Source organism: Marmota monax, unplaced genomic scaffold, assembly GCF_021218885.2.
Source record: "Marmota monax isolate L192 unplaced genomic scaffold, Marmota_monax_Labrador192_F-V1.1 WCK01_AAM20220418_F8-fsc00105, whole genome shotgun sequence".
NCBI lineage: Eukaryota > Metazoa > Chordata > Mammalia > Rodentia > Sciuridae > Marmota > Marmota monax.
This window is the reverse complement of record NW_026692947.1, coordinates 1,527,914-1,554,290: the sequence shown is the minus strand read 5'-3', so window position 1 is coordinate 1,554,290 and position 26,377 is coordinate 1,527,914. Positions and strand designations below refer to the sequence as shown.

General features: G+C 46.0%; 1 protein-coding gene across 5 annotated transcripts in view; it reads right to left on the bottom strand.

Annotated features, from left to right (window-relative positions):
• Window positions 1–1,692: 1,692 nt before the first annotated feature.
• The window catches only part of Srgap2 (SLIT-ROBO Rho GTPase activating protein 2), a 249,768-nt gene continuing 225,083 nt past the window's right edge, over window positions 1,693–26,377 (bottom strand). For 3 of the 5 annotated variants that reach the window (XM_046452154.2, XM_046452157.2, XM_046452159.2), the window contains 6 exons: window positions 18,984–19,208; window positions 14,989–15,068; window positions 12,687–12,867; window positions 11,019–11,165; window positions 7,094–7,418; window positions 1,693–4,982 (listed from right to left, as the gene is read on the bottom strand). In XM_046452154.2, the coding sequence (XP_046308110.1) occupies window positions 4,599–4,982; window positions 7,094–7,418; window positions 11,019–11,165; window positions 12,687–12,867; window positions 14,989–15,068; window positions 18,984–19,208 (1,342 nt within the window). In that variant the 3' untranslated portion in view covers window positions 1,693–4,598. Of the gene's footprint in view, window positions 4,983–6,305; window positions 6,472–7,093; window positions 7,419–11,018; window positions 11,913–12,686; window positions 12,868–14,988; window positions 15,069–18,983; window positions 19,209–26,377 lie in introns of those variants that run through there. The other 2 variants (XM_046452158.2, XM_046452160.2) reach the window with 2 other exon arrangements.

The following is a 26,377-nucleotide window of genomic DNA, read 5'->3' as shown; positions in this document are numbered from 1 at the left end:
AGCTATTCTCTCTCTCTCTCTTTTTTTTTGGTACTGGGGGTTGAACCCAGGGACACTTAATCAATGAGCCACATTCCCAGCCCTTTTTAATATTTTATTAGAGACAGTGTCTTACTGAGTTGTTTAGGGCCTCACTAAAATTTCTGAGGATGACTTTGAACTCCCAATCCTGCCTTAGCCTCCTGAGTCTCTGGGATTACAGGCATGTGCCACGGTGCATGGTTTAGATTAGATAATCTTTTGATACTGTTTCCTAAACTATTACCCACCTGGTCTCCTTTTCTGGTTTAAATCTAGGTGAAATGGGATTGTTTTTTAGATTGTTCAGTGCCCCTCCCCCACTTTCATCAAGCTTCTGTCAGAATATATAGAAGAGGATCCAAAACACAGCCTTTACCTTAGGACTCTCTAAAGTTTCTTTGGTCCTCCGCTCACAGCCTAAGAACTGCTCCATCTCCTAGCTACACAGGTGCTCCAGTCCCCCACCCCCACTCTACCTCCATCCACCCATGCTGGGAGGGGGGGACTCATTCATATCACAGGGTGGTGGAGCAGCCTCAGCTTTGACCTTCCCAAGGCCAAGCGCCCAGCAAGAGAATCTCAAGATGTAGCTATTCCATTTAAGTGGGGAAGTAGGAGAGGCATCAGGTTGGAAGGGCATAACAGAGCTGAATACAAGATGTACAACTAGCAGATGGCAGTGATCAAATACCTAGAAGACCATGAAGGTGCCGGGCAGGGTGGCTCACACCTGCAATCCCAGCAGCTGGGGAGGCTGAGGCTGGAGGATGGCAAGTTCAAAGCCAGCTTCAGTAGCTTAGTGAGGCCCTAAGCAACTCAGTGAGACCCTGCCTCTAAATAAGAAATAAAAAGGGTGGGGATGTGGCTCAGAGGTAAAGCACCCTTGAGTTCAATCCCACTATCACCCAAACAAACAAAAATACCAAAGAATACCCTACCTGCAGACCCAGTTCCTCCTCTTGTAGGAAGTGAAGCCTCCAGGGAGCCAGTCTACAATCAGTTGCTTTGGGCATTTGGCAGCACACCCAGGCAGGAGTGCATGGTAGACTCAAACTGTTCATCTCATGGCCAGGAAGCATTAAATTGTTACCTTTGAATAACTTTTCCCTTTGACTTTGTTAAATCCAAATCTATAGGAGAGAAAGCAGGCCTGGTATCCTCTACCCCTCCAGCAGTGCAGATATGTTGGTTAGCCCTTCCCCCAGATGCAGGGATGGGCCAATGGCAAAAGGACTCAGGGCTCTGATTGTGGCAGAAAAAGAACCTCTGGCTTCCCTTAGCTGGCAAAATTTCCAATCAACGTCTTAGGCCTCGTTCCTCCAAGTGGGGGATTCTGACTAAAGATAGAAATGAGAACAGTCCTCACTGATAACAGGGAAGGTGGAGGAAGGAAACGGTTCTCATGGCAACAGACTGCCCAATGGTTTACAAATCTCTTAAGTCCCACACTTGTGCTAAATGGAAATGCTGCGGGGAGAAAATCCACATTTCTAAATGTATCGATGCTGTGCCTTGGTGGGGGAGAGAGAAGGTGGCTGGATCTAAGGTCACCTCATCCCTCCTGTTGCCTGGCAGGCTGTTTGCATGAACAAATCACAATTCTTTCTGGGTCGCTGTATTCCTGACTCAGAAATTGCAGGGAGTGGGGAAGGGGATATGAACTGCAGCATCGAAACCTAAAAATGTATTTTATTTTGAAGTTGTGCTTTGGATTTTCCCCAATCCAACATCTGTTGAGTGACAGTCTTAGGTTCACACAAAGCATCTCCAAGCATACATACAATATTCCAGTTATCAACACTATTTTAAAGAATATACCATTTTACACAAACGTGACATACAAGTCAGACGCCACAACATTGCGATTCCCTGGAAGATCTAACTTCTCTTCTGAACGTGAAGTCCATGGACACCAGCCCTTCCAGTGGTCTGTTCCTCCTGGCGCTGGTGTCACTGCTCCTCACCTCCTTGGGGAGAAACCAGGGCGCCCTGAGGAGGTTGGCTGAGACCAGTGTTTCCAGTTTACAGGCTGCTGGCTGCAAACTCCTCTATTTTCCAAATTGGGATGCTGGTGGCCGCCCCCACCCCTTTCCTCAAAGACTGACCCTTCAAAGTCCACACCAGGAAAAGGATCCATGCCACAAGGGGCAGAGCGGGGCTCTTTGAAGCATCATGCTGGTTTTGTCAAGCGGATCTGAGGACGACTGGTCTCCCCAGGCCTTGGGTGACCAGCTCCTTTTGGCTTTTCGGTGTAAAATCACAGTGTGCAACCTCAATTCCAGTTGACTGCAGTAAGCTCTGCCGATAAGGACTCTCCTCCTAATGGTTCCTAGTCCTCTCGACAGGACCATCTCGCAGGTGTCAGGAGCACCAGAGATGGGGAAGACAGCTCGGCTCCCAGAGTTGGGTTTAGTAGGTGACCACTCACACTGTTCAGTTCATGATGCAAATCAGCAGATGGACACTGACCAAGGGGATGGCAAACACAATTCATGTACAGGGTTGAAAGAGAAATAAGGCAAGAGCAACAGAACAGGCCCAAAATGCTGTCATTAAGAAAGCTTTGCTTTTACTTTCTTAGAAGAGAGGGTTTTGGAGAGAGGGGGGAAAGAGCGAGTATGAGAACCAATTTTGTTCAGTTGGATTAAAAGGAATGTCAAGTGAAGGGTGGATCTTTATTTTCAGTAAGGAAATAGATCCTTAGGTATGAAAGCCCCCTTGATTTAGAACTTGTGAAGTTGAGGTCAAGACAAGAACAGGCTACTAAAGAGCAACAAAGACTGAAATCTAAAGGACTGTGGGTTGCTTCTTACAGGCTGACTCGCTTTCCTGAAGGGGTTCTAGAGTTCTCTGGGGTCCAGGTTATCCTTCTCATTAGTGCCCCCCACCCTGCCCCCAGGCTCCCCTTTCCCTTCAATAGGATGAGAAACACCTACCACTTTCCATAGATCCAACTACCAACTGCACATGTTGGTCCAAAAAGGATCTCTTCTAGGTCAAAGACAAGAACACTCTGATTTTACTACTGAATGGTAACCCACCATCTCTCCTGGACTACAGAAAATCATAAGGCTAACATAAAAATAGGGTTTTCAAGCTAGAAAACAAAGAGGAGGAATGAGTTTCAGCTTTAAATAGCTGCGACTTACAAGCCTGCGATATGGATGTTCCCAGTCCTGGTATTCCTGGGGCAAGTGTGACGCTAGAGGAACCAAGACCACATGCACCAGGTTTAGAGCAAACAAGGGCAACGGTTTTACATTTTGGAGGGGAACCAGGAAAAGGGCCAAAAGATGCAGCATCTGATTTTTAATTTTCTTTAGATTCTGGCCTTGGGAAGACTCTAGAGCCTGTGAAGTCAAAAGTTCCCTTACTTATCCTGTTTAAATAAATGAAAACTGGTCTTAAGGGGCAGGGTCTCTCTTAATCTAACTAGGGCTCTACATGCCCCTGTTGGTCCCTGGAGAGAGACCTTATAAAATAACCAAACCAAGGGGTAAATGTAAAATAAGTTTACATTTGGGAAAAATTTCTGGATTAGCAAAATGGAACCTAATTTTTAAATAGAATAATGAATTTTATGTTTTAAGTGCCCAAAAAAAGTGGAAGAAGGACCCATTTCTTACCTTTTTCAAACCTGCCATAAACACAATAAAACTTTAAGACTCTTTAAAAGGAACCAGCTATAAAACTGTTTTATATAGGAAAATGTCTTAAATGGAAAATGGTCCATCAGAGACAATGACAGGAACCCCGAGAAAAGTCTATACATTCAGAAAAAACTTTTAAAAGCTCCTTAATAAGATTGGGATGTACTTCTACAGTATGGAGGAGAGCAAAAGCAAACACCAGTGACCAACTCACAGCAATAGAAAGAAGACAGAGAGAAAGTCCCCACCCCAACACAGATTACAGAAATGTCCCATCCTGCTAAATTTGGAGAGATTTCAAATGCTAAGTTCTCTGGCCCAGACAGAACAAAGTTTGTAACGGAAACAGAGACCCCTGGTGGCTCTTATATGAACTGCCATATAATAACTTACAAAGAGACTGACCAGGAGGGAGAAGCAACACGTGCCAGAGACTAGAAAAACCTGTGTGTGTGTGTGTGTGTGTGTGTGTGTGTAAAATGAAGAATGGACTATATATGCATCTTAATAATCAGTACCCAAAATAAGATGCCACTGAAAGCTGGAGGCTGGAGCCAACCACCTGGTCAAGGCATCCCCTGTGGTCCAAGGGGACTGAGATCGAGTTCATGTCCTCATGACTTGCCTTGCCAGACTTCACAGTGACCTGATAATGAAAAACTCTGTCTCTGGCTAACCTAAGAACGGTACGTACTGCAGCTGGCTGGATTACGACAACTGGGGTAAGCAGAGGGTGATGGGAAGGGAAGGGAAAGGCGGTAACCAGGGCTTCATTCTCAAGGTTTTGGGAGATGGGGAGGCTAATTCCTGCAAGAACAACTTAGAATCTAATTTTTCAACTGAAGTCCCCAAGCTAGTTAAATAGGAAGATTTTAATAACAGTCAGTCCCTATAGTCCCCTTGTCTAGAACAATTAAATTATACCCCTCAGACAGTACAAGACTTGTCAGTGGACTGTGGGGAAGCTGATGAGTTGACACCAGGGCTAGTGGCATTTGTTTTGGGGAAGACGGTGGGCTTGGGCCGCGTGGCTGGTGGTTTGACTGGGGCAGCCATCTTGACAGACTTGACAGGCCGAAAGGCGCAGGCGATGTCCCCAGCAGTACTGGCGCTGCGCTGGAAGGCAGGCTCAGGGTCCTTGAGGAGCTGGGTGTGCAGGGGGCTGGAGGGCTCTGATGTGGGGGCCACCACTGGGGAGGTTTTGAGGGGCTCCAAGGTGTCCAGGACCACATCAGGGGTGTGCTTGACGCTGCTCTGCCTCTCCAGCTCCCGCAGCTCATTCAAGGCAGAGTTCATTGTTGCCTCAATATCCTGCAAACCAGGAAAAAGTAGGAGGTGAGACAAATGAAGGGACAAGTCCCCAAGGATCCTATTTCAACTGGATAGGCCAAGTCACGAAGAAACCAACTATAAAATGTCTAGATTATTTGACTTGGCCAAACTCCTTGAACGTATGAATGCTCAGAATGTAGGGAAAGGGAGACAGAGAGATTTTTACTGTCATGAATTTTTTTTTCCTTGTAGAAAGAGTGGTGGAGCTGATTTTTAACTAGAGTTCTTGGCTTTTATGCATAAAATATATATAATCCTGGGGGTGGATGAACTAAGAGTGGCCAGGAGTTGGGTTGTAAGCACACAGAGATTTATTATCCAATCCTCCCTACTTTTGGGTATGTTTGAAAGTATACATAGTACATCATTTTTAAAGAGGGGTAGAGATGAAGTATGATCTTTATTTTCTTGAACTTCAACGCCAAAGGTTAAGAGGATTAGTCCTTCTTCCTCTGGGGCAGGGTAGAGTCCCAAAGCCTAGATTAATCAGGACAACCCCCACCCTTCAATCATGGTGTCCAAACTGAAACCATTTCCTTCTACCCACCACCATGAGAGGGGAACCAAAGAGTAGCCAGGAGGGGGAGCCAAAGCCCACATAGGTGAATCACCTGCAAATCAATGGAACACTCCAGATCTTAGGAAATAGCAGTCCTAGCCCAGGATTAAAGAACCAAAGAACCTTTTTATGTAAGCCAGCTGCCTCCCAGGAAGACCTCCTAACTCCCCACCACCCTCCCCACAAACTTGTGTCTGGCACCCAAACCACCACTAGGGCTCCTTCTTGGGATGAAACTCATATGAAAGATTGGATGCTCCAAGCAAAGTCCCCCATTAAAGTTTCTTTATCCTATGGAGTGATCCATGTTTCCATGTTTTCTCTTGACTGTGATTCAGTTTCACTTATCTCTATGACACTCTCAAACTTTTTTTTTTTTTTTTCCAGTACTGGGGTTTGAACCCAGGACCTCACACGTGCTAGGCAAGCGCTCCACCATTAAGCCACATCCTCAGCTCTCTCAAATCTTCTAAATGCTCTCACACCTCGGTCTCACTCTGCAACTAGAGTCTTTCCCACTGTGCAGCTTTTCTGACATTCCTATTAATGTCTGGAAAAGGAAGGACCAGGGAGGATTCCCATGGGTCAAGGCAGCCTGCCTACAGGAGGCACACAGGCACAGAACAGAAGGCCAGCAAAGCAAGACATCTCAGGCCCAGAGCTCAACACGGAGCTAACCAGTACAGTTCCTTTAGCAGAGCACCAACAAAATCAATAGAGACCACAACCAGCCGCTATTGCCCCTGGAGGATGGGTGAGGAGCATCTCAACCCAGTTGAGACACAGAGGGCAACAATGAGCCCTTAGTTCCTACCTGGTCTAATGAAAATTATATAGTTGGGAGAGACGTCTGAAAGAACTGGCTGGAGTGGCCCGGGTAGTCGGATTTTTAGAGATGGGATTGGATCTCTAATATTTCATGGAAAACAGAGAGTCATCAGTGCAGTACAGACGTGAAGGAAGACCCTACAATCAGGGAGTTCAGGTCCCCCTGCATTTGGAGCCTGTGGCTGGAAACCTTTCTAGTACTTGAGCTTCCAGTGTCAGAATATTTCTGAGTATTTAAGACCAGAATCAGGTTGTGGACCCATCATCTACTGACTACATATCAGATCAGTTTGAGAAAATGGAATAAGGGGAATGGGCAGAGATATACAAATAGAGCCAGAACTGTTCCTGAGCCTGAACCTCAGGTAGCTTCATGAAAGTCTACCAGGGTCTTAAGACCCATAAATTGGGCTGAATGCTCTATCAAAACACTCTCACTCATTTTAAAATGAGTAGGCTTACAAATAGGTTATGAACAAGAAACCAGAATTTTTTGCTCTTATCTTCAAGTTCTTGCTGGGCAGAGAGGGACAGACAATTGCTGGGCAAATGGTCTTATGAGGTCCACATGTCCAAGAGTCCCTGAATAGCAGGCACAAAGCATCATTCTGTCTCAGGTCCTGTCATAATTAACATGGACTGCCCAAGTAATAGTGACAGGTGTGGACTCATGCTAACTGCTTGTCCAGGAGCCAGCACTTACCTGTGCAATGACCTCAGGGTCCATGGGCCGATGGTTATTGAAGCTTTTTGACCTTCCTGCTGTGGCAGTCTTCCGGATCTGTGGACTGTCTAACCGATTTTTCAGGGATGAGTGGCGACTGATGGAATTGAGGCTCCCGTGCCCACTGATGGAACACTTATCTGGCCCTTCCTTGGGGAGACTCTGGCTCATGATGGGCTGGGAGGACGGGCGGCAGCTAGCCCCCACCCCCGGGGAGGAGGAGTCAGTCAGGGAACTGCTCAGCCCATGGCTGTCACTCCGAAATGTTTTCCGGATGCTCCCAGATTCTGGACGCTTCCTTTGCCTTCAATCACAAACAGAAAGGGCAGGGTGATCAGGGAGCCCTGGCTCCAAGGAAGATAGGATGGGTGAGGGGGGCAGATGTTGGCACCAAGGGACTTCTGGAAGGAGAGGCACACAGAGCCCCCTTTCTCCTCAGTTCCGCCTTCTTTGGCCTTCTCCAAAGTGTCTGTCCCCTGCCACCCCCACCTGGGCAAAGGAGAAATGGATACTTACTTGGAGGTTTGGGCTTTGAGTTCTGAAAGGTGCTGTCAGAAAAAAAACTTCTGATTAAGGGAATAATTTTGATGGGAGAAAGAATCATGGAAAGATCCACTCCATTACCTGCTTTGAACAGAAACCTAATGCCCCAGGTAGGAAATGTCTCACCATCACCAAGGAAGTGGGCAATAGATGGGAAGAGGACAGTTAACACTTCCAAATTTTAGCTTGTCTCTTGGTCCAACTACAGCAAGACTGTAATCATTTTGGGCTGAGGCAAGAGGCTGCTGGTGCTTATGCAGACATGGGACAGATGTTTCAAGCGGCTTCAATGTTGCAGACTCAGGGCTCAGTGTGTGCATTTTTTTCGGGTGGAAAGATATCCACATGACTCCTATGTCATTCAGTGCTGGGCTGAACCCTCACTCTGGGCCAATCTGTTTCACACCACTAAAGCTCTTGAATGAAATGACTTGGCAGAATCTTCTATGGGTGTTGCCTGATACTAAATATTTTCATTTTGTCTTGGAATCGGATTTTAAAGGACCTAATCTAAGAAGCCATGAAGCTGCTGGTTCAGAGAGCAGCTGGGCAGCTCTGATTTTGAATCTGTTAAGGGAGACTGGGGTGGAAGGAGGTGAGGCAAGACTCTGCAGAGAAGGGAGTCTATGAGGCAGGGCTGGTGCTCTAAGCCAGTCCTGGTTGTGTTCATTGCTGAGGTTTTCCTCATCTTTGTGGACCTGAAGCCTAGCCGGAGACCTGGTACATCGCAGCCGTTCTATGTAATATCTGCCTGCTCGGCATTTCTAACCTCATGAGTCAGCCGTTCTCAAGTGGAAAAAGGATATTCTCAGACTCTTAGAAAGCTCTTCTGAAATGAGCCCACCTCTGCAAAATTTTTTCTCTGACATCACTAACTCCAACTATAGAAATAATGGCTCTCTCCTTCCCCTGCTCCTCAGAGCATCCACAGCTCTGCTTTTTAGCTACAGCTCCATACAGTCTTTACCTTGCTAGACGGTGGCTCTGACACTGGGGGCCATGTCTTATTTGGTTCTGAATAGCCAGTACTTCTGCTCAGCACAATAGCAGATGCTTAATAAATGTGCTCAGTTAAATCAAAATGCCACACCCTAATAACTTCTTTCTGATTTTCTCTTTCCATTCAAGGATGGCTGACTCACAAGCTTAAATCTGCTGAACAGGCAGATTTACAGGAGTGACTGCAGCACACTGGGTCCCCAGTCAGGCCCTGGGGACATAAAGATGAGGAAGACAAGAGTTGTTAATTCCAGAGAGCTCAGTGTGGAACCAGTTAAGCACTTTTTGGGTGCAGACCAAGGGCATCTAACTCAGCCCTGGGGAAATCAGGGGTGTCAGAAAGGCTTCCCCCATGAGGCAAATCTTTGGCATGAGTCTTGAAGGGAGAGGAGGAGCTGACCTGGTGAGGGCGGTCAGCAGATGTGAAGGCGGAGTGGGAGAGAGAACCCAGGGCACTCAAGGAATGGAAGGAGCTTGGAAGGATTGATGGGGCGAGGAGGCACAGACTAATTCCTGAGGGCCAGCCATGCTGGGGGCTGTCCCTCAGACACCAACCGACTGGCTGGTGTCTGGGTAGGCCTGAAAAGGCCATGGTGACAGAGGCTTGTCCTCTAAGAATTTCATCATGAGATTCTGATACTACTAAGTAAGGAGTTCAAGGGAAACACTTTGACTTTCTACCAGATGTTCTTCTTAGACTGTTTCTCCATCCCTCTCTATAATTCTTTTGTACAAGTGGCATCAAATATAAATGTCTTAAAAAATATATACCTAGGTCTGTGGATGTAGTCGGTGGTAAAGCACTTGACCAGAATGTGAGAGGTCCTGGGTTTAATCCCTGGTACTGCCAAAATAATTTTTTTTTTAAAGTACCTAACTAAATATCTGACTACCTCCACCAACCCTGCCTTGGTTTCTGGCTTAATAATAAGCTTACAACCTTATGAGTATAGGCTTATAATTAACATAGACTTGTAAATAAGGGAGAAAAATGTGATTAGCTCACAGTTACTTTTTACTAGCTGCCCTCCCAGAATGGCAGTATGCTGGAGGGAAGTATAAAAGCCTCAATTTTTTACTGGCCTGAATTAAATTATAACTACACAGAGTAAGTGAGCTGAATAAACTACTTTATGAACTTGAGGGTGAAAGAGATGGAAAAGAGCCACGTGTCCCAACCACTCCCCCTGCTACCGTCTGGTTGGAAGAAAGCCAAGAGATCTGGTAACCTGGTGTAGTTTAAAAACAACAAGCATCTTTTATTCTCCTTCCAGTCTCAGAGTCCAGAGGCTACGTTAACAGGTTTTCAAAGTGCAAATCATTTCATTCCTCCAAAGCCAGAGGGGAATAAAAACTGTACATCATCTCCAATCCATATTCATCAGGAGCGCCCTGGGGCTTGTCATCCTGCTGGCTCTGGGCCAAGTTTCAGGGTCTGGCGGAAAGAGGTCTGTAGGCTTTGGGACTTGTTGTCTGGCCCCTTGAGATGAGATTAGTTCTCCAATAACCTGAATGCCTCCTGGGGAGGCAGCAGCACGCAGGCCAGGCGGGGGCGTGGAATCCCTCTAGACAGCCAGCTTGGGAGTGGGTGGAGTTAAAACCCCAGGATGTTGCTAATGGTACAATGAAAGCTGGGGGTCAGAGGTAAGAGCCTGCTGGACAGAGGTGGGCATCTGCAAGGGGATTGCTAGGGATGCTAATACACAGGGCTGAAGCAACAGGGAAAAAAAAGGAACATTATTTCTCTTGGTGTGAAAGGGCAGAAGAAAAGGGCACTAGGGGTCACACAATGAATAAAGAGCTCAGAACAAAGCTTTCCTGGGGGCACAGTGCTCCTCTCTCCTCCAAAGGAGTGAATGCAGGACACGGGGAGAAACAAGACACGTGAAATCTAAATAAGTCCACCTGGCATAACATTAGCCTGGCAGAAGACACACAAGACTTTGAATCTTCAGACAAACAAGGGTGAAGAAAGACATGGCACACTATTATTTGAGTAAGAATTGGAAAAGAGAAGGCACCTCTAAGAAATAGTAGAAAACGAAGTTGCATATAGTGACCAAAGTTTTGGCCAAAGTTTTAGCCATATACCAGGAAGGCCTGGGTGGACAGACATTGCGGGAACACATAGTAGAACACCTTTCCACAGCATGAGGGCAGCTAGCTGGAGACCTGGCCTGTCCCCAGGCCTGTGCAAGTCTCCATAGGCCTGTCGCCTTGCAGCAGCAATGAACACATGCAAAGCATTAGGCCCGGGAGCTGGGAGCCCTGCACGCATTGCGGGAATGGAGGGGTGAGGTCAGGGGTGAGGCTGGGTGGTGCGCGTTGTACAGGGGAGCAGAAAATGAAAAGCAGAGCTTACTTGTTGATGTTTGCAAGGTAAATATCGGCTACATGACCCCCACTGGGACAGCTGGCCCCCGCTCTGGCTGTCACCTTTTCTTCAGGTGGCTCAGAAATGACCTCAATTTCAGACTTGGGGCTGGACCTCTCCACGACACCGTCCTCGCTGGGGGAGAAGGGGCAGGCAGGCAGGGAAGAGGGAAAACAACAACAACACAAAAAGCAGTGTTAAATCAGCAAGATGGCCCCCCGACACACACACGCGACCCCACACGGCTCTGAGGCAGCAGCGACACCTAGCGGGGCGAGCTCTGTGAGCACAGGCGAGGAAACCTAGAGGACTTCGGAGGGACAGGTTGTTTAAATAAAAATAAATAATCCGCTGAGTTCGTGGGATCCTCAGCTCCTCAGGAGAGCTTGGCTAGGGGACACCTGGCTTCGAGGCATCTGCCTTCTACCCCATGCTGCTTTCCTGGGGTGGCCGTGCTGGGGGCCACCTCCTGAAGGAGGCAGAAGTCCAGGTTGTGGTTTATCTGCTGAGGTCTCGAGCACTGCCAAGTAAGGACAGTCAGCTCTGCGGTGGCTCTGGAGATGCCGGCGTTGAGGCAGGACGTGGCCACAGGGCCACACTTTTGTCGCAGCACATCTAGCCTCGCTTAGAGCGTCCAAGCCGGTCCCAGGTCTCTCCACTGCTCTCCCGGCCCCTCTGGCTACTGATGACAAAGAAAGCCCCTTCTCCCCCACAATTCATCTTCTCTCCATCCTGTAGTGAAGTCATAATGCTAAATTTGGGAGGGTCCTGTCCACGCAAAGATCGCCACCAGGTTTGCGATGTTATCAACACAGGGAGGATTTCCCCGCAGAACGAGCCAGGGAGAGGCTGGGAGGGTGCAGACTCACTCAGGATATCAACCTTTAAAAAATAATATTAAGGGAAGGACTAAAAACAGTGACACTGTATCTGGGGGAAAATGAATGGGGGCGGAGGCAGGGCAAGGGACAGGGAGGCAGGTGTGGGTGGGCCACAGGGGATACTATTTCCTGCTAAGGAGACACTGCTTCAAAGATTGGGAATAGCCCATCCAACGACATCTCTCTGGGACCTCACTGGATACAGTTGATCCAATGAGCAACCATGGTTTCCTGACATCCTTTCCCCTGTTTGCCCCATCTTTCCCCAAGTCAACCTCATCCGGGTTTAGTGAACTAGGTCACTTCCACAAAGCTGGTTAAGCCACATTTTTCCTAGAAAGTAATTCCTCATTTTCATTTACAGGTAAGAAAGTGCCACCAATAGCTCAGCAGATGGGGTGCTCATATTTCCTTAAAAGAAGGACAGAGAAGTGAAAATGTTTCCCCATCCTAATCTTTCCAAAAAAGGAAATGTATGTGGACAAATAAAAAGTCCACATTATCACTCATCAGGTATAAATGTGGATGAGCAATGGCCGGCAGGTCTCTAAACCAAATGGATCAGGGGGTGACTTAAAAAGGAAACAAAAAGTGGAGAGGTTTAAAAAATTCTCCATAGAGTTGGGGTGGGACCCCCTTCAAGGAACTGTAAACCTTGGAACTGCATTGGTTTCCCTTGGGGTGGTCTCCCTCATACTCCCATGGCTCTGGAATTGACATCTCACTCCCACAGTGCTGCCTGGGACCACCCCAAAGGTGCCAGGGCCCAACGTACGTGTCTTGGACAACGATGTACTGATGGGGGATGAGTCCGTCGATGCCATTGTGCCGGCCTTCCCACCAGTCATCAGAAGCCCGCTGGTAAAGCAGCAGGGATGCCCCCTTCTTGAAGGACAGTTCTCGGGCTGTCCGGCCCACGTAGTCAAACTTGGCAATGGCCTCGATGGGCTCACACTCTGAGAGGGCAGAAAAGAAGGAAACATGTATTGTTGGGACCTACAGACTCAGGAAACTGGTGGAAAAGCCCAATGAGCTGGACCAGCTCTGTGGTGGGAGATAACCCGGGGTGATATACGAAGCATGTGACTCCCATGCACATGGTGTGTCACTCTGAAAGCCCTGGTGTCCTCCTCCCTGCCTTCACTCCTGCTGTCTGTCTCTTCCACCTGGAATCCCCTTCTCTCTGCCTGATGAAACACATTAAGGCACTGCTTTCTCTGGCAACTTCTATGGTGTAAACATAACCCTTTACGTTGATTCTTCTTTATGATGATTCAGGTCATCAAACTTGCACTGGTGGGGTGTGGTGGCACACAGCTGTAATCCCAGAGTCTGAGGCCCTAAGCAACTCAGTGAGAACCTGTCTCTGAATAAAAAATAAAAAAGGACTGGGGACCTGGCATAGTGGTTAAGAGATTCTGGGTTCAATCCCTGCTACAAAAACAAACAACCCCCCCCCCCAAACTTGTACTATATTTTAAAGACTTATTTATCTTTTGATTATATAATCACTCCAATAATTACACTAAATTTTAAGTAATTTATTTATGTTATCTATCATCCCCAGTAGAACATGAGTTTTTAGTCTTTAAAAAGAGAAAATACTTAACCAATCAACTTTCTGAGGAGCAGAACATGGAAATGTGTTTTGTAAAAAATGCATGTGAAAGTAATTAAAAAAATTAAAAAAGGTTTATTTATGAATGCAATGGGTTTCTACTTTTGTGTGGGGCTTCTGACTCCTTATCTGTGAAATGGGCTAATAGTGCCTTTTTTTGTGAATTTGTTGAGAGGAGCCAATGAAGTACAATTTGTATAAGTGCTCAGAGCGATGCTTAGCACTGTGTATGAGTAAGTTGGTCAATGTTATCATTATCTTTACTTGTTCTAGGCTGCAGGTAGAGATTAGACAGTGGAAACCTAGCACCTGAGAGTCAGATACTTTGGGTAGTAGAGACAAAGGCTGATTCAAAACAAGCATGCTTGGATGAGCTCTAGCTAGGGAGTCTGCGGGGTTAGGAGGACTGGAGATTTCACCACAGCAGGCTGAGCAGAGAAGGCCCATCTAGGCATCCCAATCTCAGTTCTCCAAAGTCTCAGTATGTCATTTGACCCCTCCGGCCTCCATCTCTCAACTAAAAAACTGTGGTCCTGTCTGTTTCATGAGGATCAAGTGACAGTTATCTCTTGAGCCTCCAACAGTGCAGGCTTGAGGTAGCTGGAGCCCAGTGATAAATCCCTAGTTCACCCATTCCCTTCAGAACATGGCAAATGACCACACTACTTCTTCTCACATCGGGGTATAAATAAGCAGCTCTAATTTTCTTCTCCTTTGAAAGTTGGCCCAGAATTGCAGAATTCCCAGCAAGGTAGAGAACAGGCAAAGCTTTGCAGACTCTGCCATTTCATTCTTGTGCCCAGAAAATTCTGAGGCCCCTTGTCAGCTGCTGAGACTCCCAGAGCCCAACTGATCCAGAAATGGAGGTACGGAACTGTTGGAAGCAGGGAAAATGTGCTGGCTGAACAGGCCCTAATAAATCACAGGCATAGCCAAGGGCTGGCGGCTGACAGCTGAGCATTCCACTCCTGGATGTGCACCCACCGGGCTGCTCAGCACTCTCATGTCTGTGCTGTGGACAGGGTCAGTTTTTCCAGTGGGCCGGCTGCAAGCGTGTGGTTTCTCCTCACTCCCTCTCCCCTCTGGCTCACTCCCCTTGGCTCCTGGCATCTAACTTCTCTATCCCCTAGGCTTGCTGTTTTTCAGATGAGCTTTCACTTTGGTCTCCAACTACTTGGCCGGAGTCTGGGCTGTGATAAGGGACTAGGACTGGGCTAGACAAGGAGTTGGGAGGCAGGGCAAGAAGACTGAAGGGCTACAAAAAAGTCTAGTTTCTCACTTGTGCTCAAAGACAGAGACCATTCTATTTGAGGATGTCCCTCTAAGGAAGGGAGACAGGAGAGACAGGAAAGCAGCCAGGGAACTGCTGGGCAGGAAAGTTCATCAGGGGCACAGGACACATAACCACTCCCTGCTTTACCCCTAGTAGCCCCACTGACCAGGAAGCCGGGCCCCGTACCGTCATCACTTGTGTGGTGTTCTGCGGTCACATCCTGGGTTGAGTCTTCAGCCGAGGTAGTCTCTCCATGAGGGCTATCACTGCAACAGAAGGGACAGTAACTGGGATATCAGCATCTGCTTACAAAGTTCTCTTTCCCTTAATACAGCCTCCTTGGAGCAAAGGGGTCATATGCTCTAAATATACACAGCAGACAAATGCTCAGGATGAAATATATACCCCTAGAGGTTCTCTGCTCCAGCTCCTGCTACAAAAACCACTTGAGATTATTTCGGATGTAGACTATCTCCAGACAAATGGAAATTCTTTTGAAGTTATCAAATAAATTCTCTAGAAAATGCAAAACTACTCAACTTCTTAAGGAGTTGTTTCTCTACATGAATTTGTTTCTGGTTTTCAAGGAGGGAGCCTGGTGGAGGGAGTACTGGACTTTATCATCAGATATATCTGGATCCAAAAATCATCTCTGACACTTGATAGCAGTGTGACCCTGGACAAGTACTTAATCTCTTTAAATCATAGTCGCCTCATCCATACACTGAAGAAAAACGATCTGTCCACCTCAGAGTTGAGGAGGAGTCAATGATATAATCTAGTGAAGCATTTGGCATAGAAGGGTATATAGCACTACCTTTCCTTCTTTCTCCTTCTGCTTAATGTCCTTAGGTTGCTTTGTGGGTTAGCCTGTGTAGTGGTGAGAAAGTGAGTCACAGGCGTGGGTGGAAAACAAGAATGGAGAAGAAGAATCTGCTGTGGATTAAATTCTGAAAGATGACAGGGGATGAAAGTCAAGATCTTGAAAAAAATTCACCATGCAGGGTAGAGAATTGGGAATGGCCAGGGAGACAGTAACTTTACTCCTGATCTCCCGGTTCAGGGACTTCAGAGCCGATGGAAGATCTTACTTCTTGAAAAGTAAAGAAAACCCTATTAGTGTCTGAGGTTTCCTCCTCCAGCAGTAGGAGGTAATCAGAGAGCTTTTCTAGGCACTATAGAAGACCCAACCTCACATCCTGGCCACACAGTCTCTACCTCTGGCTCTGCAGACACTCTCTTCCTGTGGGCACAGGTTCTATGGTCCCAGGAAGTTCCTCAAAAACTTTAGGTGACCAATTCAGGACACCCCTGATGGAATAAGTCAGTTCCAAGGAGGTTTATCAATTCCACAGGACATTCTGGGAGAATATCAGTAAGGATTCCTCTCTGTCAAAAAATAGAGGCACAAATTCCTCACCCTTTTCGGTGCTTCAAAACCTTCTGATGAGTTTGGTGACATCTTGGAAACCCTGGGTGGTGACTGTGGTGGGGGAGACAGGGGCACACAGGCAAAGGCACACAATTCCCCAGGATGGAGGTTCATTTACATGGTCATTCACTAAGGTCACAGTTCTTGAATTTCAGGGAGCCTTGGAAGGCTTGTTAAAAAAGAGCTGTCCCATCCTCAGAGTTTCTGCATCACCAGGTCTAGTTGAAGCTGGAGACTTTGCATTTTTCTCTCTTTCCTTTTTTTTTGTCTGCAATTGAGTTGGAGTGCTCTACCACTGAGCTACATCCCAGCCATTTCTATTTTTTATTTGAGACAGGGTCTTTCTAAGTTGTCCAGGCTGGACTTGAACTTGTGATTCTCAGGCTTTCGAAATGGCTGGCATTATAAGCATGCATCACTCTATCCATCTGGTGAGAATCTGCATTTCTAACCAGTCCCATGGGACCTGGATGCACTTTGAAAATCTCTGGGCTGTTTAAAGGCAAGATGATGCTTTTAAAGTTCTCTTCCAGCCATAAAATTCTATGCTTCTCTCATTTGATCCATCACCCCTAACAATACCCCTGATCCCCACCCTTCTCAATACTGGAGGTCCCCAGAAGGACCCCATCATGTGCTAGCAGGCAGTCCTAGAGAACCAGGTTCCAGTTTCAGAATGGGAAGTAATTTAAATAGGTTTGCTCCTCATATCCACAGCTGTGGGAGGCAAGTGGCTGGTGCCTTCTCCCTTGTGGTCCTGATCTCCTGGCCATTCTTTAGGGTCTTTGGGGCTCACCTCCTTTATCATCTTAGCTCACTTTGCTGCACTTCTTTCTCTTCCCAAAGAAGAAAGAGGAGAGGCTGGGAACTTCCACATGGGTGTGAGGCTCATGGCCCGATGGTCTCTCATCCCAAGGTCCCAGAATCCTGTTCCTTGCTGCCATTGGTCTGAGGCTTCCCATCTGGGTTATGATGTCAGGTAATGTCCCTAACTAATATTATGGTATTTCTAGAGACTGTTAATTAATGACAGACCAAACAGAGGAGGCTGAGAAGAAAACTGGAGGAAGGTGCCTACCCAGGAGAACACCCTTTAGGCTCTGTTTGCTGCCCTGGTTGGGGACTGAGGGGAAGTGGGGGTTCTGTTCTCCAGGTATTTGCAGAGCTGGAGGTTGAACCCAAGGCTTCACATATGCTAGGCAAGCATTCCACCACTGAGCTACACCCCCAGCCCAAGTAGTTTGATATTTGAGAAGTGAGGGCAGATGTTCTGCCTGATTTTCAAAGGCAGGTAAAGCAAGAACTGAAACACACCATCCACAGCTTTTCACTACTTATATACAAAGGGGAAAATCAAGTTTTCAAGTTATATGTATAAGGACAGCTTCCTGGAGCTCACCAGCCAGAGCCTGAGACCTGAACTGACCACCCTCCCTAGTCACCACAAATTATCTGTCAGCGGGCCGTCTGAGGGTCCTCCAGCTCAGAGCCAGACCTGAAATCTGCAGTATAGCAGAGAGGAGTGGACTCAGGGATGTCACTGCATTAGGATGTTCACAGAGGCACAGATTATCAATTTCTTTACTGCTTGAGCAGGAGTCTGTCCTGTGGGGGTCAGGAAGAAGTGTGGACCAATTGGCCTCTAATTAAGTAAAGAGCCTCCTTTTTCCTCCCGACCTCAGTCAATAGCAATGGGGCTGGTGAATTGATTCCAGATGTTGCATTCAGACGGAATCCGATTGGGGTTGGCTTGTGCTTTCAGCTCAGGCTGAAACATTATTTAGGTGGAAAAGGGAGAGGGAGGAGAGGGAGGTAAGGGATGTTAGGGATTAAAAGAGAGAGACAGTTGTCTTTGATGGAAAATAACACTGAAATGGTATCATGGGTGGGGAAGGGAAGCTACATGGGGTAACGAATGGTCACTGTGAGAAAAGAGATCAGGGTTAAATCCCCATCATCAGAGTAGCCTGAAATACACTGTCACTGGCCTCTCTCAGTTGCAGTAGCTTCATTTCTAGCATAGAAATATGACTCCATTTTTTGGAAATGATTCATTATTTTTCTAATGGAGGGGTCTAGCAAAAATGTACCCTAGGGATTTCTTTTAGATTTCTGTTCTCATGCTAGGTCATAAAAAAACCTTACCCTACAGAATTTAATCCTGCTTCAGGGTGGGACATTGCCCAACCTGCTGAAAGTGAAGCTTACTCTTCTTTCTCTTCAAAAGTTTCTGAACTCATTCTAAAGTGTCATCTTACAAAGGCACAGTCAGGAAATCATGCCTCATATCTAAACTTTTCTCAATAAGAATGGGATTCCTTGGGCTCAGGACTGTCTTCCTCATAGCACAGGACAGAAGTCTGAGGGACATTATGGACTAATGAGAAGCAGTTTGATACACAATATTACTATTAATATTATGGACTAATGAGCAGCGGTTTGATACACAATATTACTATTAATATTGTATTAATAGTATCACTATTAATGTTACTGTCATTATCTTTCAGAATGGTCCTTACTACTCTGAACTCATAAAAAAGGGAGCTGGCATGAAGTGGCACTTACTCCATAGGTGAGGCTGAGGTGAGGGGACTGCCGGAAACATCCCCAGACCCTAGCAGCCTGAAAAGCCTAGGAGTGATAGGCTGGAGGACCTGGGGGTTTCCGTGTACTTTCACTTGACCATCTGGCCCCCATGCCAGTTGCAACAGTGACTCCCACCCTCATCCAGCCCTAAGCCCCCTACCAATAATCCTCCATGCTTCCTCCTCTGCTGTAGACAGGGCCCTCCAGCTCCCTGGGGTTTGGGAAGATGTTCTCATGTTGGATGATGATGGTTTTGATCAGCTCATTCACGTGGGCTTGGCAGGACACCTGGTCGTGGCCCTCTGGCACTGACATCAGCGAGGGCCCGAAGCAGATGGCGAGGTTGTAGGGGTCCATCATGTTCTCTTCACTGAACTGTGATAAACTGGAGGAGAAGGGAAAGGAGGCAAGCTGGAGAGCTCTCGCATGAATGCCCAGAAAACACAATCACAGAGGCACTGCCAAGAGCAAAGGCAGAGGGTCCACAAATGACCACCTGCCTTTCTGGGCACCAGGGGCCTTCTAGAAAGTTAGCTGGAGAAGAGGGTGACCACCGGATGGTCATTTAGGAGCCAAAGAGAGGTAAGGTGGAGGCTCCTACTTGGAAGTCTGACCTTCCTTTCTCTCCAGCTCACCATTCAAATGTTCCTTACCACTCCACCCTCACTCCTACCCTTGACCTTATCCATCCTGCATTGAGAACAAGTCACTCTGCAGATCTGAATATGGCTCCCACAGACCAACCTTCTAAGCTGCCAGATCAGATGGGGAACCTATGCTTTCCCTGGTAATAATATGGTCAGGAGACACAGGCATTGTATGCTGTGCACCCTTATTATATAGCAAAATGATCACGTTATTAGGGATTTTTATTCAAGCCTCTAAACTTGTTAAAAACAAGTAGCCAACTGATTAGCGTTTGTATTCCCTCAAGACATTAAATTTCTTTCTAGAACAGCTAATGCAATTGTTTTTTCATTTTCATAACACCTCTTATACTATTACATTCATGACTTATTCTGGAAAAAGTCAGCACGCTGTTCAAATTCTGCTCAGGCTTCTTCTGGATGCAGCCTGACTTCATTACTGGGTATTTATTTTTTCTGGGAACACCCTCTTCTCAGACAGCAGCAGCTCCAGCCACACTTCCAACCTTGGCCAAGGACCTAAGGCCTTCAATCAGCCATTACACCTGGTGAGTCTCCAGTGTTCCCTGCTGTCCAGGCACAGAGGGCTGGAATCTCCCACCCCTCAAGCCTGAAGAGTTGTGAGCTCTACTCAGGAGCAGAGTTTTTCCCTTATGATCCTGAGCAGGAAGTTCCCAGCATATGATTCTGACAGATACTGAGAAAAAAACAGAGCCCTCTGATGCTGTGCTGCAGGCCTAAGACTCGGCTGAGTTTGTCTCAGCAGCTGTCCTTCTGAACGGGGCAGAGTTTATTTCTAATGTGTCCCACATCCAGACTCACATTACAAAGCTGGTTTCCCTCTAACCCAATGGTTCTCTCTTCTTGAGATTCTGATATGTGCCTCATGCCCCTTTGAGGGTCACTGCAGGACCTAAGATATGGCACAATGGATGTGAACAACTGTCACAGGAAGAAAGAGTTGAGAGTCACTGTTTTCAAGGACCTAGACTCAAATGAAAGGAGGCCAGTGATGGGGGTTATAAATCCCGGTGGACAGCCAGAAGGGGTGGCGCATGTCTGCAATCCCAGCTTGGGAGGCTATGGAAAGAGGATTCTAAGTTCAAGGTCAGCCTAGATAACTTAGTGAAACCCCATCTCAAAAAAATAAATTTTTAAAAAGGGGAGGGATAGGGATGTAGCTTAGTACAGCACTCTGGGTTCAATTCCTAGTACCAATAAGCAAACAAACAAAACCCCCTGAAACAAAACAAAACAAAACAAAAACCCAAACCTCAGGGGCTGGATTGCTTCACAGGAGTCCTTCCTTGAGTGTATGTGTGTGCTACTAAGAATTGAACCCAGGGCCCTTGCTCATATAAGACAAGTGCTCTACACTGAGCTACACCCCCTCAGCTCTTTGTAAATTGTTATTTTGAGATAGGGTCTAACTAAATTACCCAGGCTGGCCTTGAACTTTTAGGCTTCCTGGCTCAGCCTCCCAAGTAGCTGGGATTATAGGTAATGCCCTCCTGTGCCTGGCTTTCACAGAGGTTCTCAAATATTTAATTTTATAATCCTTCCCTGGGTCTTGAGTTAAAAGGAACTAGAGATTTAGGAAGTTTGTAAGTGTACTTCTTGGTCAAATTCAAACCAGAGAGACAGGAGAGATAATTACCCTGGTAACCTCAGTAGGAAGGACTGAAGCAGGAGGTAACACAGGCTCATACTGAAGCTAACCCCAGGCTGGTGAGACAGGAGGCTTCAACAAGGCCTTGTCTCTTTCGTGTGATCTGACAGTGTTTTGGTAACATGAAAGAAAACCACAAGTTTCTGGGAAGCCTAGTGGTCAGAGGGAAGCAAACTCTAGCACTGTGAAAGATGAGGAACGTAAGAAGCCAACTAAGGAGAGGACTGTGCATTTCATAGGTAGTTACAATGACCACGAGCTTGAGGAGGATGTGGGCTGTGTTCTCATGAATTTAGGCCCATTTTATGACTCCCATTAAAAAACCAGACCAAGGTCCCTTTCTCTCTTCCAGTGCATTGTGGGAACATGCAAGTTAGTGGCTAAAGTAGTGGGTCTTAACTATTTGGGGGACACTGGGCAATATAGCAAGATTTGATCTCCACCAGACCAAAAAAACAAAACATACACAGTTTTGTGCAATATTTCATGGTGTTAATAATCTTTGAAGACTCTAGAGGCTATAGCTAGTATAAGATCTCAAACGCCAGCTGGGTGTGATGGTGCATGACTGAAATCCCAGAGGCTGAGGAGGCTGAGGCAGAAGGATCACAAGTTCAAAGCCAGCCTCAGCAACTTAGCAAAGCCCTAAGCAACTTAGTAAGACCCTGTCTCTAAATAAAAATGAAAAGAGGGCTGGGGATGTGGCTCAGAAGTTAAGCGCTTCCAAGGTTGTCCCCAGTATGGTGAGTGGATGGATGGGGATCTCAAACACTAAAGCACAGGATCTTTATTCTTATAAAAATACCTGAGATGAATAGCACTGATAACAAGTCTCTGCTTTAACATTGTATATTTTCTTTTTGCTGCTAACTTATATATATGCCATCTCCTTAAGAATTCTACTGTTTTTCTTCAGTTTGAGTCTATGACAGGAGTGAATTCACCTGGTAGATTTGAACTCCTCCTCTTGTGTGTATCTTAAAAAGGTATGGCATTGTGGTTTTGCAGGAAGGAGACAATTGGGATCACCATGGTAACTTATTTTTCATCATGCACTTTTCTGGATTTTTTACTATTTGATATGTGCATTTGTCTGACTAGATTGAAAAGAAAAAATAAATAAGTAAAACATTCCAAGGATTTTAGAGTAAAACAGGCCTGATTTTTGAGTCTTGGCTTCATTGCTTCTCACTAGTTCCCTAATTAGGTTCTAGTTTCCTAGTTTCTTCATTGTAAAATGGGGATAATTCTCTGCCTCCCTTAAGGGGCTGTTGGGGAGATGAAACAATGGCACAATATATGCAAGGCACTTAGCACAGTGCCTAGCACACAAGTTGTGTTCAACAAATATTTTCTGTAATTATAATATCCTAGTTGCTTTTTGATATAGAACAGGGAATGGAAGATAGAGCTGCTGGCATTTGGCAGTCATTAATTTATAGGATTCTAACTATTTTTTGTTCCCCAACAGGCATTATCTAATAAGCTGAGGACTCCAGATCCCAAAATCAAAACTTTAAATCCTCAGAGACAGCATTAAGCTTGGGGCAGAGTTGTTTTTGATTTTTGCAATGCAGGGCTTGGTGCATGGAAGGTGAGCACTCTATCACTGAGCCACCACCCCAGCCCTGATTTTTAAGTTTGAAAGGGATATAGTAATACCTCTCATCTTAAAAAAAAAAAAAAAAAAATCCTGTCTTAACCCTCCATCAGTACCAGGTGTACTGTCTCATTTCTCTGCTCCTCTTTATGATAAAATTCTTTCAGAGCTGTCTGTGCCAGCTGTCTCTGATTCTCTGAATTTTTTCTCCTTCTGTCAGGGACTGAATTGTGTTTCCCCCAAATTCACATGTTGGAGTCCTGATGTATTCTTGGAGAGGGGATGTTTAAGGAGATTAAAGTTAAATAAGGTCACGTGGCGGGGTGGGGGGTAGGGGAGGCACGGGGTGGTTCTAACCTGATAGGATCGGTGTCCTTTTAGGAAGAGGAACAGAAACCAGAGTTCTCTCTGAGCATGCACAGAGGAAAGAAAGGTCATGTGAGGATTCAGTGAGAAGGTGGCTGTCTACAAACAAGGACAGAAGCCTCACCAGAAGCCAACCCTGTTGGCACCTTGAATTTGGATTTCTAGCCTCTAGTACTGTGGGAAAACAAATTTCTGTTGTTCAAGTCACTAGTGAGTGGGATTTCATTATGGCAGGCTGAGCAGATAAATTCTTTTCCCTCTTTCCTTCTTTACTCCCTTTGCGTGGTAAAATACACATAACATAAAATTTGGCATTTTAACCATTTTAAAGCATAAGACTCAATGGCATTTTGTATATTCACAGCATGGACATCCATTACTACTTCCTAGCTCCAGAACATTGTTATCACCTCAATAGGAAACCTTGTATCTACTAGGCAGTCACTTTGTCCAACCCTCACTCCCCAGCCCCTGGCTATTACAAATCTATGTTGTATCTCTATGGATTTGACTCTTTTGGACATTTCACCTAAATGAAATCATATAATATGTAGCTTCTTTTGTCTGGCTTCTATCACTCAGCATAATATTTTCAAGACTCATCAATATTGTAGTACTTCATTCCTTTTCATGGCTGAATATTATCCTGCTGTGTGGATAGAACACATTTCATGAGCTAGGAAGTAGATTCTTCCCAAGTCAAGCCTTCAGATGAGACCACTTCCTTGTCCCAATACCTTCGCTACAACTTTGTGTAACCTTGGGCCAGAAGCCCCAGCTAAGCTGTACCTGGATTGCCAACCCACAGAATCTGTGAGATACTAGTTTATTTGCTTGCTGAGATTGAGTATATATATATATGTATAACCCAAGAACAAACCATAGCCAAAGATAAAGTTTGCACATACCCAGGACCCATACTATAAAGGAGAAAGTTCTTAATGGGTGGGCCCAGGCAGTCTCCATCAGGCACTACCTATCAACACTTGCTATACCTATTTGTAAGTGCATACTTATTAGCTGTGGAGGTGGAGGTGGTCTTCTTTATCACCTATGACCTGCATTCTATTAATTACTTTAGGAATCAATGATTATTTTAATACTGTATCTTTTCAATGTGACACTTTGATAAACAAATCAATCTTTTAAAAATTAAATAAACAGCAAAACAAAGCAAAAATAATCATCTGAATTATACACTGCCATGTTTTCTTCAGCAATGGCCACCATCTCTAGCTCTGCCCGATGCTTACTCTATCGTTTCTCCTCCCCCGCCCAGAAAGAAAATATGTGGAAGAGAATGAGGCAATTGTACTTTTGTCCACAGTTACCCCAGGCCCTCCCTGCTCCTCCCACCCCCCATTTGGTCACCACTGTCATGCTTTTTGCTCACGCCTGGCTCATGTTGAGGGCAAGTATTGGTCAATGAGGGGAGACAATGATTGGTGACCCTGAGGGGACTAACTCAAGAGTTATTAGCAGAGTTTCTAGGTCACATGTGAACACACTGTGTGAGTCACAAGGGTTTTAACTCAATGGCAGTTGGGTGCCGAGTCAAGGCCTGGCCATTGAATGGAGCACACAGCCTCGTGGAGGAGGTAGGCTATGAAACCAGGACCTCGATAGCTCTGCAGGGCCAGCAGTGGGCTACACGGTGGTGTGGGCTCCTCAGGCAGGGCCCACTGCCCAGACAGCTATAGGGCCAGGATGATCTTGAACTTGTAAGCAAGCGGAGGCTTGTGACATGGCCTCAAAGCTGTATTCCTTTTATCCAGAAACCAACCAAATTACAAACACTTCATTTTTAAAAAGAAATATGTGCCCCAAATACCCTGGACCCTTGATTTACTGTTTGTCTTCCCTATTTTGATAGATTAATGAAACCAGAGAACTCCTTCTCCACTATATGGAAACTCACCAAGTCAGAATGATGATAAATTGACAAGTGAAGACAGCCTTAGGTCTATGGAGAAATGAGGAGGGCTGGGGACCGTAGTGAACTGGGGAGTGCCTGCCCCTCTAGTGGGCAGCCCTGACTCCAAAGGGAATTGCTACCACAAGAATGTGGGTTCAGTATTGGCAGATCTAATCATTTTTCAAAAGAAAACTAGGAACTGATATTTTTTTAAAAATAAGATCCCCAAATAGTTAAATGTTGTGTTAAAGTTTTCAAGACATAGTAGGAAGCACAGCTGGGTACCTTTTCTGGCCTCACGTTGCCCACTTACAACCTTCATTCTGGGTAGCAGAGGAAGAGGTGGCAGTGAAAGCAGAGTGGAGAAGAGGTGCCAGACAGGAAGCCCACGTGTTCCTGCTCCTGCCTTCACTAGCACTGGGACACAGGGCTTGCTCTTGACAAGGACACATGCTTGGAGAAGAAGAAATGCCCCATCCAAGCCCGAGACCTCTCTGGTTCTCAGGCCTTTCTTAAGCTACCTTCATTTCCTAGGTGACCAGCTAACTGCCACCAATGTATGGGTGACTTTATACCAGTACCTTCATCCCAGGTTTCTCTTAGCACATGGATTCCTGTGTTCAAACGCTTAGAATCTCTACTTAATGCCCAACAGCTACTTTAAATTACCCTGTCCATCTTGACACTTTGTCTAGAGTCTTTCCTCCATATCTGTCTTCCCCAACTCCATGAATCTGGCTTATCTTCCCCTTCCCTTATCTTTAATAGGAATGAGCTTCACTATTTCCCCGTTGCACATGCCAAAAATGTAGGATTTCTGTCTTTCTCTCACACTCTACATCCAGCTTATCAGTAAGTCTGACTAACACTATGTTCAAAATATATCCCAAACCTTGCCCCCCTCACCATCTCCAGTCTTCCAACACATTGGCCAGACTACAACAACCTTGGGACCTGGCTTTCTTCTCTTTACAACCTTCTGTAGTAACTTCACAAAGCATTTTGGCAGGTTTTAAAATAAATACATAAATCAGAACATAACACTCTACTCCTTACAACCTTTCAATCGCTTCCCAAATCCAAACCCCTATTACCATGACTCTCAAACCTGAGTGACCCCATGGCTCCTCTTTCATTGAATTTAGGCTGCTGCTCACACCCTGTCTTCTCAAAGGACTTTGATGATCACCCATCTAAAGCGTTTTCTCTTCTTTCATCTTCCGCCCCAATTTAGATCCTGTACTCTACCCCCTTCTTTACTCTTTCTTCTTCTAAGCACTTATTTTACTGATTAGCTGTCCCCTTCCCTGGTACATGAGCTCTCATTTAGCAATACATTCTTACAGTCTAGCACTGT